The sequence below is a fragment of the Podarcis pityusensis genome (assembly GCF_964106645.2).
Source record: "Podarcis pityusensis genome assembly, chromosome: 6".
Taxonomy (NCBI): domain Eukaryota; kingdom Metazoa; phylum Chordata; class Lepidosauria; order Squamata; family Lacertidae; genus Podarcis; species Podarcis pityusensis.
The window spans coordinates 77,071,631-77,087,425 of record NC_138030.1 but is presented as its reverse complement, the minus strand read 5'-3'; the positions used below and the strand labels follow the sequence as shown (position 1 = coordinate 77,087,425).

The window sequence follows — 15,795 nt, the reverse complement described above, 5'->3', positions numbered from 1 at the left end:
TTGTGGTACTCTCAACATCTAGGTTTAAAATGGAAGCTATTGGGGATGAACGGTATCCAGCATGCTTGTTCCATTTGTATCCTACCTGATGACTTCAGCTGACACACACCTCATCTTCATCTCTGCTTCACACTTGGCATAATAAGAGGCTGAAGCATGAAAGTGATAGTTGGCAAGAAGCTTGTATTTACCACATTAAAAAAACAAAACAAAGCTAATTGGCCTTAATTTGTCTTCCCTTAAAGATTAGTTTTGAAAGTCTTAATCATGTCACAGACTTCAATTGCCGCTCTTAACTGGAGGAAAAGAGATTGATACACTTCTTTGGTCCTGGAAGAAGTGCTTTGGGTAAAATTTGAGCAAACTGACAAATCTTTCCAAGTAGATATTGCAAGCAGGTAAACTGTACAATGTCAATACAGCTCTCTCTTATGAGCAGACAACAAATGAATTTTCAAAAGCTTTGCAGAAGAGGATGTTGTTCAAAAACTATTGTGAAGATAAATATTTTTCTAAGTCTCTGCTTTTGTTTTCACTAGCGAGTTGAAAATGGTGACTTCAACTGGATCGTCCCGGGGAAATTTTTGGCATTTAGTGGACCACATCCAAAGACCAAAATAGAAAATGGTATCTGTTTTTCCCTGTCTTTTTTTTGTAGAATTGTCTGTATTTTGCATGACTAGTAAATTGACTGTGATCCATTGATTCACATGTGTGAAAAGTAGATATTGTGACCTTGCTGTATGCACAGGAACATTGTATGCACCCCTTTGGAGAACACCATGCTGTTTGTGGAAACAATAGTTGTGTGGATGTGTTAAAAAGCTACAAGGGTGCGTCCAAATGGGTGTTTAATGTAAGCTCATGTGCACAAGCTTTTTACAGCAACTACATGCTGCCGTTAGTATCAGTATTGACCCTCCTTATTTAACCTTTTCTGTGGAAGATCAAATACGTTTTTTAAAAACCCAACCTGTTGCCAGAGACCCATTTGTGCTATTGAGCTGTTGTCTGGAAGTACCCATAGAGGCCAAATGAACATTGTTTCATGTCTGCATTTTTTAAAAAAATATAATTATCTTTAGATGAAAATAGCTTATAAGTGGGGAAGACGATGAACCTTCCTTCTTTCATTCTTAAAACTGGCAATTTGCATGAACTACAAGTTTAATTAAAAACGACCTACAAAGCTAACATCTGGGGAGAAGACAGGCACTGCCTATGAGGACTATTAAACATAAGAGTTGAAAATGAAGGCAGGACGGTTGGAGGGACTAGCCCAGCATCTATAATACCTAGATAATGGACTTAGATAGTTGTAAGGATTCCTAAGGTTATGTTTGAACACGCTACATAAAATATGAATTCTTTATTGCCAATGAGGCAGATTCTGGGGCAGAATGATCGGCCTTCCTATGAGGTCTCTGCCAGTGGAGTCCAGGCATACAGTATGGCAGACTGAGGACTTCATGAATACATACCCTATGATTCTAATCTAGAGTGAAACCTATACAGTGGCATTATTCCCTGTTTTAGATACTGTACTGGCTAAAATAATACTCACTTCTTTTAGACCAATATGCTGGTTTTCTATTCTCCTGTTCAGAATGAATGTTTTATTCCTAAAAGCAAAAAAAGCAAAAATCCAAACTCAAGTGGCTGGGCACTTTTTTTGTTGTAAATCGTTTTCCTTTTGATGCCCGATTTAAGCACAGGGAACATCTTGCTATTAAGAATTGCCCTAGGATATTCTTGTATCTCAGACTCTTGTATCTAGCCTTAAATTTGTTCTGCTTTCTTTAAACAAGCCATAGCTCTTATCAGTTTGGTAGCTACTGAACTATAAAGCATATCTTCAAAAGCTATATAAAAAGGAAACTGTGGGGGGCAGCACAGAAAGGAAGAGCATGCATATTTCAATGTGTTGCTGACTTGCTGAGTTAGCTGAGGGAAGAAATAGAAAATACATTAGTTGTTGTATCCCACACAGCTGTAAATGTTCTACTCTAATATACAGATACCTGGAGAGTTTTGTGTTAATGCTTGCTTTAATCAAGTCATTTTCATGGTGATGAGGAAGATGCAAGAATGCTGCATTCTGGTCTACATCTAATTGAAGAAGGGGTTTTTGCACTCATTCTTCTACCCTGTTAGTTGTTCAGCTTCTTGCAACGTTAGCTAATATCATTAGTTTGTTCCTTGTTCACATGTCACTGTTACAGGCTTAGCAATACTGTGCAGGCTCCCAGGAATGAGCTTGTAGATTCTTTGCTCCTCCTCGGTATTTTCTGCTTCATGAAGATAGGCCAAGGTTTGGCTTAGCATGACATCTGAGCAAAGACTCATGGCTGTCTACACACCAACCATGAGCTATAAACCAAGATTTGTTCATGGCTACACCTCATAGTTAGGTGAGAGTGCATAACACCAACATGCTAGGGCAACCTTGACTATGGCAACACAGCAGATTATATCTATATATCTATATCTACGTATATCTATCTCCAAGGAAAGACCAAAGCAGTGAACATTTGCACAGTCTCACTAAGCTATATTTGGTTTAATGCGTTGTGCAGACAAAGGTTCTGTGACTGAAAGTTTATTGACTACAATTTTAGGCCACTCAACTTTGTATATTTGCACATATTTTCTTAGTAACGTTTGCTTTCTTTTTACACTATGCTGATTACATTAGTAATGTTCATTTTTAAACAATAAGTGTTTAAAGTCTGGTGTTGTAGTTGTTGTCTGTACCACTAGGAAGTTTTTGGAGGTCGTATACAAACAGCCAGGCATTCTCGCTCTTCATGTTACAGGCTACCCTCTCCACGCACCGGAAGCCTATTTCCCATATTTCAGGAAGCACAACATAACAACTGTCATAAGACTCAACAAGAAGATTTATGAGGCAAAGCGTTTCACAGATGGTGGGTTTGACCACTACGACCTGTTCTTCATAGACGGAAGCACGCCGAGTGACAGTATATTGCAGCAGTTCTTGACCATCTCTGAGGAAGCAGAAGGTGCCATAGCTGTGCATTGTAAAGGTGAGTTCTTCCAAAAGGAAAAGCAATTCAGTGGTATTGTATTCTGGCACGAAGAGGAATAAATAACCAGGTTTGAAAATAGCATCCTCCGATCTTAATTTTAAAAATGCTGTGTTGGGTAAAATAGTCTAAATTATGAAAAGCTTCGATTGTGATTTTGAGCAGAAATTTCATAATGGTTCCCACTGTTTTTAATGCAGACCCTATTTTATTCCACTGAGTGATGCTATTGCCTCTCTTTTTAGTGAAGCGTGTCTTTTCAATATTTTTAAAAATTATCTTGTAGACATAGAAATTACTGTTCTTATGCTGTTGGGATAGCAGTGATAAATTTCGCCATTTGTCTATGGTGTGCTGTGCTCTGCTCAGCTGAAACGATTTTTATTTGGAAAGCAGGGATGTAAAAGTATAGTGTTGCCCTTTCCTCTCTCTGTGCTCCTTCTTTCTTATTAATTAGCTGAAAGCAGAGGGCAAGGTGCTTTTTTGGCTTTTGTTCATTTTCTTTTAAAAAGCCAGTCAGCTTCTGTTCTTGGGCCCACAACCATCCTAGAGATTCATTTTCCCTACTGTCTTCTGAAGGGAAAATATCAGTGTTTCTTTTGAACTGGAACAAACTATTCCAGAACAAAACTATTTCTGTCTCAGCCTCTCAGGCTGACCAGGGTTAAAACTAATAAAATACATTTCACAGGAGCCATATACTAAGCTAATGAAAGTACCTGGAGAGGTAACAGCACTGGACACCAATTGTTGCAGTGCTCTGTTAGCTGAAGATTACCTTGGCTTCTTCATTGCAGCATGTGCCTGTGCAATTCTCATGATCCTGAATTCACAACCCTAAAAAACACATTCTGGATATAAATGCATCCCCAGGAAATCATAAACTGCTAGCTGAGGCGATGAAGATCAGCTGTGTTGGTGGCTTTTTCATTAGGTGCTGAAATCCTAGTAAATCTTGCACTAAACATGTTTGGGGTGGGATGGGGTGGGGCAGCTCTAATAAACCATTAAAAAAAAAAAAAGAATGCTTAGGATGGAGGTACACTGAGAATGAATCAGAAATGTAGCGGAATAAATGCAGATTCAGTGTCACCCTGTACTGTGGCATCCTCCAGCTATGAGCAGCCACAGTAGTGGCAGCTAATGATGTGTGACAGAAATACTCCCATGTCCCAAAATCTTCACACCATGTAAATAAATGGTCTTTCCCATTAAAAGGGAAGGGAGACCTTGACAAGGTAATACCTTTTTGTGTGACGCCTCTGTGGCAAACATCACATATAGTTTCACTTTTTGCATACGCCTTCAGTTTGACTTGCGCAGCAAAGCAGTATACCTTTGTTCAGTAGATTTACCCAGAGCAGGAATAGAAAGGGCAGTGGAGGTTAAGACAGGAATTAGCAGGGCTCTGTGGGATCTAGCAGGATGTTTGTACTACGATGGATTCCTGATGTTTAAAATAGACTTCAGTAATGTTCTTTTGTAAAACATTAGCACATGGTACAAGGAAACAAGTTTTATGAAATATCACACATTTAGAGGAATTCGTTGATATTCTTAAACGCGTGTAGTTCTGTACCTAACATCAATTTTATGTCTCTTTCCCACCCCATGTTCTCACTGTAGCTGGGCTAGGAAGAACAGGAACACTGATAGCCTGTTATATAATGAAGCACTATAGATTCACACATTCTGAAGCCATTGCCTGGATACGAATGTGCAGGCCAGGTTCTATTATTGGACCCCAGCAGCACTTCCTTGAAGAGTAAGTATGACACCTCTGTTAATCATATAATTTGCTGTTCCACACCAGACACTTTCCCCTCTCTGTAGAGCTTAGCAAGTCTGCTGCATGAATGCCAGATTATTCAGTGACTTTCTTAGAATTCTCTCGGCTGAAATTGCGAGTACGATTCCTGCTCTGTACTCTAATTTATTACAGCTCCGATTTATTGTGTTACGCAGAGTATGATGGCTATTGTAGCTTCAGGGCATGGGTTAAGAAGTTGTAAAGTACTTTAATCCTCCTGCGTGACTTTTTGGCTGAGCATAGTGAGTCAGTATTTTGTGTGCATTTGTAATGTGATATCTTTGTTGATAACCACAGACAGCTCAGTCGGTAGAACATGAGACTCTTAATCTTCGGGTCATGGGTTCGAGTCCCGCATCGGGCAAAAGATTCATGCATTGCAGGGGGTTGGACTACATGACCCTCATGGTCCCTTCCAACTCTACAATTCGTATGAATTGTATGAATTAAGGTATCAGGATGTACTTACAATTCTGTCATGAATGCACGTAACTTCTTTCAAAGTGGAATACTGGCCCTTTTCTCCTATGTGTTCTTGAAGAGGGAGGAAAGATCTAAAATATATTTTCTGGATGCACTCAAGCCGTAGTACCCATAGAAAAGAAAACCAACAAGAAGTAGTAGGGCTACCCACTTCAGATGATAGATTGGCCATCTGAGTTGCCTTAGGGGATTTGTAGTTGTGATAGTGATGCATTTGGTAATGAAGTCGTAGTGGCGCTAAATATTGTAGCTGGTCAGGGAAATGTGTCAGCAAGGTTCTGATTCCATGCCACACATTCTCCATCATTGTATTTATCCCTCACACATACATGCCACATTACTGATGAAACCCACACATGCTAAAACACACACACACTGCAATGCATCGCCCAAGGGTAAAGGTTAACACAGAGCTATATTTTTTTAAAAAATGTATTCGTGTTTTAATGCTGCATGCTGCATTTTGTTTTCCGAAGGGTAATCTACACATCTTTTAAATAAATAGGTGCTACACAGTCTCTAACTCTCCAAAGAAAACTAATTTGTATGTATATGGAATGTCCCCTTACCCTTCTCTGTGGCATCAGTGGCATTGAGGTTGCATTTCTGGGGGTGGCGCAGTCACCTGAAGCCCCTCTCTCACTCGCTCTAGCTTAAAGTTGAGAAACAATCTGAACTTGTCCTCTATGACGAGTCTCTTGCCCTGCGGCCCCATACATAAGGGGTAGGACTCACCTAACTAGCTCCAAGGGCTGAACCCTGCACAACAACTTCTGCTTGCTCCATGGGGCTCCCTCCCTCCCTCCCTCCCTCCCCTCCCCATATGCTCCCTGAAATTGGATCTGTGGAATTGGGAGAACCGCCATAAGAGTACATGGAGGGCGGAGAAGGGGGTATCATTCCGTCTGGCTTGCACAGACAGCGCAATTGGAAGATGTAATGGCGTTGCCTCCCATTCCTAGTCTGTGTAACCTTGTTACAACAACTGATTAGCTGTGAGAGGACTTTTCAGCCCCACCTCCCATTCATGGAACCGTTGACAATTATCTTAGCCTTGTCTTGAATCTGCTTCACTTGACTAATGCATATATAGGCCCCCTACATTAGCTAGGCACTCATTTGCAAGATGCAGCTTAATGTGACGGTGGGCAACCCCAGGCCAAATGTGGCCATTCCTTGACTCTCTCAGTTTGGCCCTCTGGACTCTTCTCTTGCCCCCGGTACATTTGCCTGGCTGGAATGTGTCCTTGAACTGTGATCATTTCCCTTGCTTGCCCAGAAAGGAGGAAGGAGACTTTGGTAGTCTAGGTATATGTCAACCTCCAACTTTCACATGGCTGGAATGTAACCTGTTGTACAAAAGGAAAGAGTCACATCCATTGATCTGCCCACCTTTACATCTGGCCCCGCATATCACTGGTATGTAGCCCCAGAAGTTTGCCCATGAGGGGATGAAGCAGCCCTTTGGCTGAGAAAAGTTTACCACCAGCATTTTTATGGCCATTTCCCCTGGGAATAAGTCACTATTTACAGCCCAACAGTAATTAAGCAGAATATGCTAGATATTGTTATGTGGTATCCAGTTATCTGACAGGATTAATCCCACCTCTGATTATATAACAACAACAACAACAACAACAACAAATTATTATCATTATTAATACTCCGCCCATCTTGCTGGGTTTCCCCAGCCACTCTGGGTGGCTTCGAACAGAAGATTAAAAATACGATAAAAGATCAAACATTAAAAACCTCCCTAAACAGGGCTGCCTTCAGATGTCTTCTAAAAGTCAGATTGTTCTTTATCTCCTTGACATCTGATGGGAGGGCGTTCCACAAGGTGGGCGCCACTACCGAGAAGGCCCTCTGCCCGATTCCCTGTAACTTCACTTCTCGCAGGCAGGGAACCGCCAGAAGGCCCTTGGAGCTGGACTTCAGTGTCCAGTGGAGACTCTCCTTCAGGTATACTGTGCCGAGTGCTGTTTAGGGCTTTAAAGGTCAGCACCAACACTTTGAATTGTGCTCGGAAATGTACTGGTTACTGAAAGGTGCAGAGCTAGGAAAGCTGAGGGCATATTGATATTAGCAAGACATAATGTAGGCGTTTTAACATCCGAGAATGACCACATGAGCACATTGGCAAATCGTCTGAGAAAGAGGTTTCAGAGTTTATCCTCTTTGCTAAAGGTCGCAAGTTTAAATGCCAGAGATGAACAAAAGTTGCTTTCTCACAAAGCGATGATTCACTGTTGGAATTTTGGCTCTTTTCAGGGAGGTTTTTTTATTAAAAAAAAGTTCCGTTTTTAATGCTTTGACACAAATAACTATCTAGAACAAACATCATAAAACAACAGTGAACGATGCTCCTAATTCATACTGCCACTGTTTTGTAGTTTATAGAAAATAATGCTTTTGACACAGGGAGTTCTGTATTCCTGGCTGTTCCAAAAGGCACATATTCCCTAACTTTGGGATTTAAAAGGTTAAACGCATTGAGTCCCAGTTCTTTTTGTAGTGATAACTTTCTCACCTTTGCAGTCCCTGGATCCCTATGTGAGACAGAAGAATAGCACTCGAAAGCATTTGAAACCTGCTAGAACATATTTTAGTTTTCAGTAGGAAAGCCTGAACAATAATGTTCAGGTCCAGGTGAAGAACCCATGTTTTCTCATTAGTGTCAAGAAAACTTCCTTGCATTCTTTTTTTCAATTGTGTCCTGTACATCTGAGAAGAACACAAAATTCTTTCCTTGCATGAAGCTCTGTGTTGATATCGAAGCTCATCAATGAACATGCAAATTGCTAGACTGGAGTCCTAACCTTCCCTGTAAGAACTGTGCTGTTTAGAGTAAAAAGGATGTCATTGCAGAAGCAGGGTGCAAAGGAGCTTGAACTGTTCAGGGTCTCTGTTCTTTTAGATTGTGTTTTTCAGTTGCCCAAAATACTCCAAGCGTTACTTCTGGACAGTTAGCCTCCTAACAAATAAATGCTGGGAAATAATTGTAAACAGTTGTTCACATGCACTTTGCAATGTATGAATAAGATAATCTAAAGGAGAAACAAAAGCTTCCTTGATACTTAGGAGAAAGGATAACATATATTTCACCTCTTAATCTTTGTTCATATGTGACACAGATTCCCAGCATGTTATTTCAAGAGTTAATGGCTTTCATCATCAGCAGTATAATCTCAGATCACACTTAATTATACTGGATATCGACTTCCTCACTCTAAGCAGAAATAACTCCCCCCCCACCCCATCTTTCTAATCCTGACCTATTCACCAGTTATGTAACCTCCCTGTGGGAGCTTTTCTCTGAGTCAAAGTATGTGGATAATGCTATTTCTTTTGGCTCACTTCCAGAGTTGTCACACTTCGTTCTACTAAGCAAAACTGCAGGGGGGGAAATTGCTTGTGGAGGAAATCAGTAAAATTTAGCATAACAAAGTTAAAAAAAACAACCAGCAACACCCAGCTACATTATTTTTCATAAGTGAAGAAAAAGGCAATGGTCACACAAAGTAACTACTTTTTTTAGATGCATCCTGTTTATATGTGCATCAATTGAACATATTTATATTTTCATCAGTTCATTTCATGAAAATATTTAAAAGCTTATTTAAAATGAACATTTAACAACACAATAAAATAAAATTTTCACAATTTTGTAATGCAGTATATTAGAATTGATTTTTTTTCCTGGTTATGATAAACTTTCCCAATCAAACGTCTGAAAAAGCAAGAACACCCAAAAGAGACTTCCAGATAAAATTATTTAAAATAAAGTTATGTATACTATAATGAATGATTTCCAATGCTACAGTATGTGTAACCAAGTTGAAAGTCCTATTTTACTGTACTCTACCCTGGGGCTACTCTGCAAAGAAGTCTTAAATATTTTTAGAAATTAATAGTTGTTTATACTGTGACTCTGACATGCATTTTGCTGGAACTAATTTTGCCCTTTTTTCACTGTTAAATAGAAAGCAGTCGATGTTATGGCTCCAAGGTGACCTCTTCCGATCCAAACAGAAACCAAGATTAGTAGATGAAGACAGCATGAGCAGAATTCTGTCTGGCTTGGATGACATTTCCATCAGTGGGACTTTGAATAAAATAGAAAGTAATTTGGATAAATATGTAGAGGTAAAATTTCACTGGAATTATCTCCTTAATATCCCAAGTAGAAAATCTGCAATGGAGTAGTTTTTGAAATATAATAATGCTTGATATATGTCTTTTATCCATCTATCTCACTCTTGTGTGTTCAAAGCACTTCACAGGTTCTCAAATAACTTCATATATTTTACTCCTGTAAAAACTGTTGAGTATTATTATTGCTATAGTACACCGGGGGAGGTATGTGCAAGAAGACTGAGAGAGAGCATGTCTAAGACTAGTTCTTAGAATAGATGAACATCATCAGTGTACACTGACAATTAACCGTAAATCCCCAACTGACCTCTCCGGTGCCCTCATATTGAAATGAAATAGTGTGGGAGACAACAGTTTCCTGAGGACCCCAGCAGCCCAAGTGTCATGGGTCCCAGCATTCTTTCCCCAAACTACATCCTGGAGTAGGCCTCTTAACTATTATGTTACTCCATGATATATATGCTAAGGATTGCAGCCAACAAAGCTTTACTCAGAGTAGGCTCATTGGGATTAACAGACCCAAACTATTTCAACAGGTCTACTCTGAGTATGGCAAACATTAGATACCACCTTCAGTGCCCTCACATTATATCCTGGTCTCTCACTGACAGTAAGTTCAAGTTTCCAGGCTCAGTCATAACTGGAATACAAGCCAAGATGTTCATTGTGAAGCCAGCATGGAAGAGCACCTGGCCCCAGCTTGGGAACTACAACTTATGAAGCCAGGAACGATTGTCCAAATGTGTTTCAGTGTTAGCACATTGGTTGGCATTCAGGTTAATTGCAAGCTAATGCCCCCCCCCCCCAACAACGCAAGGTATGTTGGAATGGAGAGAAAGCAAAATGCGGATGTGGCAACCTTATGTCCAACCTTGCTTGTGCTAACTGACGTGACGGCACTACATTGTGCTTTTGGCCTTTGTCCATCTTAGAACCTGGAACAGGATAAATCCAAAGTTGCCTGAGGGCACGTGTAGCTTTGCTTTTATAATTTGAGCTAGAGCAGGCATAGGCAAACTCGGCCCTCCAGATATTTTGGGACTACAACTCCCGTGATCCCTAGCTAACAGGACCAGTGGTCAGGGATGATGGGAATTGTAGTCCCAAAACATCTGGAGAGCTGAGTTTGACTGTGCCTGAGCTAGAATATCTCCTCTCAAACCACTGGTCATCAACTTTTAAATTCCAACCTGTTAGATAAGATGCACTCAGCTGCTTATGTGTGAAATATCTCTGTTGTGGACAGCGCACCCTGGGAGGGCTTTGTGGGAAATGGCAACTTGAGCCTGTGGGTTATCTGTGTAGTTGATAATGGGCCCAAAACAATATGGCAGAAGAAGGAAAGGTAAATTGCCTTCAAAGGATTGGGCCCCAGGTAAAGTAAAACAAAAAAACACAATCCTATTTTGAATCTCCTTAATTTTGTTGAACTGTACCTATTTTCCAGAATGAATTGGAAGACACTTCAGAGCAGGAAATCAAGAATGGCATGACACAGGGGGACAAACTTCGTGCCTTAAAACTTCGGAGGCAGCCACGTTCAGCTACAACGGGAACTCTTAGGTGACCCATTCACAGTTCTCATGTTCGGGGAGCTATCTAGATTAGCAGGTGGTATTCCACCAATACTTTAAAACACCTAATTTCACAGGTCTGGCACTAAAAGATTTGTTACTTTGGACAACGACGCCTATCTAGACTTTGACAACAACATTCCCAGGACGTGGGGCAAGAGGCAGGGGACAGCTCTTTGTCTAAAGATGTTAGTTTTAATGGGAAAAGAGGCTTAAAACATTTCATAGAAGTCAGATTCTGAGTTACCTGAAGAAATGTAACTTCGTGTATGAATGTGGCCCACCCACATTCTTACTCTGCAACATCTATCTAGGATTCAGGAAGAGGCGTCTAATCACCTGCTACCTGATCCTTTTGTTTTTACTTGAGATGCCAGGGACTGAACCTCGGACCTTGTCCATGAAAGGCTGTGTCTTCCTTCCGAATGTGGCTCTCTGTGCCTTAAGACTGTTGAAGGAGGCCCTGCTTTGGGTGGTCACTATCTGAGGGGTACAGCATGAGATTGAGGGCCTTCTTAGTGCAGACACATGCCCTGTTGAGCTCCCTCCTCAGGGACATTGGACAAGATCCCAATCTTCCTGAGCATGGGTAAAATTGTTTTTCATTTCCTTTCCTTTTTGGGAATCAGTTTCCGGATTGAGAGAGAAATGTGGTGAACAGCCTGGTACTTTGTATATTAGTAAACTCCTATTTCATCAATATGTAGTATTCTTGTTGGTTCTTTAATTAGTTATACTGTATATATTTTAAGGATTTTAGGTTTGGCTGTATAGTGGGAATACGTTTGATTTAAAATGCCATTGATTTTCTAGGCTTGAGGATATGAAACTGCACTCCAGATCCAGGTCCCAGCCTTTCAGGTACTTATTTCCATAGTTCACAGAGAAGCAATTTGGATTATATTTTCACTGACTTTTTGGCAGATCTTGAAACGTCCCGTTTCTCCCTCGCCCTCTCACTTAAAAGTGATTGTCCCTGTAAGTTGTGTGTGTTAGAGCCGCTTCTCATAACACGATTCTTGCTCAGAGAACTGTTGTTGGAATTCGCTCCCGTTAACAGCCTTTTGTAGTGGGACATATTTTATACCTACTTCTCCTTGTGAGCCTGCCGTGGGTATGTTAAATGTCGGGAATGTCGCTTATCCATTCTTGTGTCTGACTCACAAGTAAATATGTATATAAACTTTTCGTTCTCTTAAAATTATCCCACACTGAAAGTGACTTTGAGCATCATTCCAGCGAGCAAAATGTGTATTCAGAAAGCTGCCCTGACTCATCTGCTTAATGGCTTTAAATGCATTCCTCCACACAGATAAGTGTGGACTTCTGAATGTGAGTCTTTGCAGTGATGTGGTAATTGAAACCAAATCTCTAAAGCAGGGTTCGCTAATCCGTGGCCCTCCACTTATTACTGGAATACAATTCCCATTACAGTGGTACCTCGGGTTACATACGCTTCAGGTTACAGACTCCGCTAACCCAGAAATATTACCTCGGGTTAAGAACTTTGCTTCAGGATGAGAACAGAAATCGTGCAGCGGCAGCACAGTGGCAGCAGGAGGCCCCATTAGCTAAAGTGGTGCTTCTGGTTAAGAACAGTTTCAGGTTAATGTGATGAATTAATATGTTTAATGTTGAATTGTAAAGAAAGAAAGATGTTAAGTGATGAAGTTAATTTTATAAGAATATTGGTTTTGGAAAACTCTTAAAATGATATACAATGAAATCCAATCAGGGGGATACGAGGAAGTCACTTAACAATGTTATTAAGTTTGGCTTAAATACGGTTGAGATTTATGTTTGTTTGTTTGTTTGTCAAAAAAACTTTTTGGGAAAATCAATAAAAGGGGGGGGGGGAGAACAGTTTCAGGTTAAGAACAGACCTCCAGAACGAATTAAGTTCTTAACCCGAGGTACCACAGTATCCCTGATCCCTGGCCATGCTGGCTGGGGCTGAGAGTTGGGAATGCAGCAACATCTGGAATGCCAGAGGTTTCCCACCCCAGCTCTGAAGCCTGCTCCATACATTGTAATATACAGTGGTGCCTCGCAAGACGAAATTAATTCGTTCTGCGAGTTTTTTCGTCTAGCGAATTTTTCGTCTTGCGAAGCACGAAATCCTATAGGAATGCATTGAAATTCAATTAATGCGTTCCTATGGTCAAAAAAAGTCCAAACAAAGCCAAATTTGGTACAACAAGAGTTTACTAAGTGCTCTTTAAAGTCACACATACTGTAAAGAGCATTACAAAAATTGAAGGAACAATAAATTAAGTTTCTAAACATGACAGAAAAACATTTAAAAATCAACAAAGTGTACAGTACATTTTCTAAAACTCTGGGGGACAACTCGAAGAAGGTTCCTCTTCCACTCTTTGCTTCTTGCTGAAGAACCCCCTCCTCAACTGTTCCCCCAGCCACCCACCACACAGAAATTCAAATCCAGAATTTTTTTAAAAAAAACAGCAGAGTGGCCCAATGGTCACAGAAAATCATAAACATTCAGAAAAAACCACACAAGCTTCCAGATTCTTGCAAACCCCTCCTCAACTGTTCCCCCAGCCAACCACCACACAGAAATTCAAATCCAGAATTTTTTTAAAAAAACAGCAGAGTGGCCCAATGGTCACAGAAAATCATAAATATTCAGAAAAAAACCACACAAGCTTCCAGATTCTTGCAAACCCCTCCTCAACTGTTCCCCCAGCCACCCACCACACAGAAATTCAAATCCAGATTTTTTTTTTAAAAAACAGCAGAGTGGCCCAATGGTCACAGAAAATCATAAAAATTCAGAAAAAAACACACAAGCTTCCAGATTCTTGCAAACCCCTCCCCAACACCAAGTCCTTGAATTCCAAACACCCCAACCCAAAATCCAAAAACCCCCAAAAAAGTTTTAAAAGTTTAACTTACCAAATGGCTGCAAAAGAAGTTTTGGAAAAGCTTCAAAAATCACCAAAGTCTTCAAAAACCGCAAAAAAGGCTACCACACCGCGTGCTATGAGTTGCTCCTCGAAGTCAAGTCGCAACTGCACCTCTTCAAGCAATGCACCCCGGGTATTAATGGTTTTACGAAAAAGGAAACAAACTTGCAAGACGTTTTCGTCTTGCGAAGCAAGCCCATAGGGAAATTCGTCTTGCGAAGCAGCTCAAAAAACGGAAAACCCTTTCGTCTAGCGAGTTTTTCGTCTTGCGAGGCATTGGTCTTGCGGGGCACCACTGTATTCACTTGGGTGGCTCTTCATGATTCAGATTATCTCTGTGAGCAGTTTCCTTTACAGTTAGATAATGAAAAAACCCAACATCCTGAAAATTAGGGATGGGGTTGAATTTCCATGGATGCATGCTACATGAATTCTGTGTGCCCCTTCATCCCAAAAAGTTTATTTTTGTTTTATTTCTGTATAGAAATATTTTATACCCCCCTTTTTTTCAATTCAACAAAAGCACTGGGGAAAATTACAATTTTGCATAAAAAATTGAAACAATAAAATAAACAGTGTTAAAAAAAATGTGAAAGCACAGCGGAAACTCAGGTGAATAACAGCAAGTGCCGCACAATTGAAACCTGGTGGCTAGGCAGCATCAAATGCCCACCAGAAAAGTACCTCTTTTTTCTGGCTCTGAAAAGAGCAAGAGCAAGCCAGACTTCTCTAGGAAGATAGTAGGTAAGAACCAGCAATCTGCCCACATTAACATCCTGGCAGCTTCATTCTGTGAAACCCATCTGTAGTTTCCAAGCCATCTTAAAGGCAGCCTCATGGAGAGCTCATTACCACTCTTACCATTTTGATGTCATGGCTTGCCAGTCACACAAAGCTGGTGAAATTCATTTCTGGTCACTGTTGCCACCCAGACATCCAAAAATGCACAGCATCTAAGAGTACATCCAGACTGGAGACCTGAGTATTCAGGGCACAGCACTTTGCATGAATAGGCATGCATATAACAGTCTTCAGTGTTTCCATCTCACCAGGCTAGTTTGTTTGTTTGCTGACCATCGCTAACCTCAGACGACTAGAGTGGTGTTTCCACTGCCTCCCTGGGATTTGATGGAACTCTGGGAAAAGATAATCTGCATCTTATCAATATACTGGGGTCACTATATCCCAAATCCCCAGATGACGTCCTCAGTAGTTTCAATCCTACCAATAGGTAGCCTAAGTATTAAGATTGCGTTTCTCAAAATGTTAGAGATGCGAGATGCTTCTGTCTAAATGATTAAAACATACTTTTGTTGTTCTTCTTTTTCTTCTTTTAGACTGAATACCGCATCTATCTCTCAGGGATCTGTATCTCCTTTGAAGTCCTCCAAAGTGGCCGCTGCTACATCACCTGCAGCGAAGAGAATAAGCAGAAGTTCTCACTCCTCCTCAAGCCCAAATTTTAAAAGGTATGCCTTACTCTAGTCTATCTTTTCCTTTGCGGGGTGGGGAGGTATAAAGGAAGGGCAATATCAAGTTTTTTTGGAGGGGGAAATGGATCTCAGTTTCATAGATTCGCATCTTGGTCTTTGTGATTGGACTCCTGATTGTGGTAAATTAGTCTGATAGTCTGAACAAGTGGCCTTGAGTACTAATGCAACTGTGGCTGTGATACTGAGAGGGCCCTGTATTAAAATATCCACATGCAGGGGTTTCTACAGAGTCCCCCCCCCCCACCCAGCACTTTTCAGCTGTTTATAGAACCAAGAAATAGATAAATGGCAAATGAATCAGCCAGG

General features: G+C 40.7%; 1 protein-coding gene across 7 annotated transcripts in view; it reads left to right on the top strand.

Moving 5' to 3' along the window:
- Positions 1-15,795, top strand: part of CDC14A (cell division cycle 14A) — a 95,371-nt gene that overhangs the window by 32,934 nt on the left and 46,642 nt on the right. For 6 of the 7 annotated variants that reach the window (XM_081008654.1, XM_081008650.1, XM_081008655.1 and 3 more), the window contains 7 exons: positions 540-627; positions 2,817-3,047; positions 4,674-4,812; positions 9,324-9,486; positions 10,943-11,058; positions 11,883-11,930; positions 15,334-15,465. In XM_081008654.1, the coding sequence (XP_080864780.1) occupies positions 540-627; positions 2,817-3,047; positions 4,674-4,812; positions 9,324-9,486; positions 10,943-11,058; positions 11,883-11,930; positions 15,334-15,465 (917 nt within the window). The remainder of the gene's footprint in view (positions 1-539; positions 628-2,816; positions 3,048-4,673; positions 4,813-9,323; positions 9,487-10,942; positions 11,059-11,882; positions 11,931-15,333; positions 15,466-15,795) is intronic. The other variant, XM_081008652.1, reaches the window with a different exon arrangement.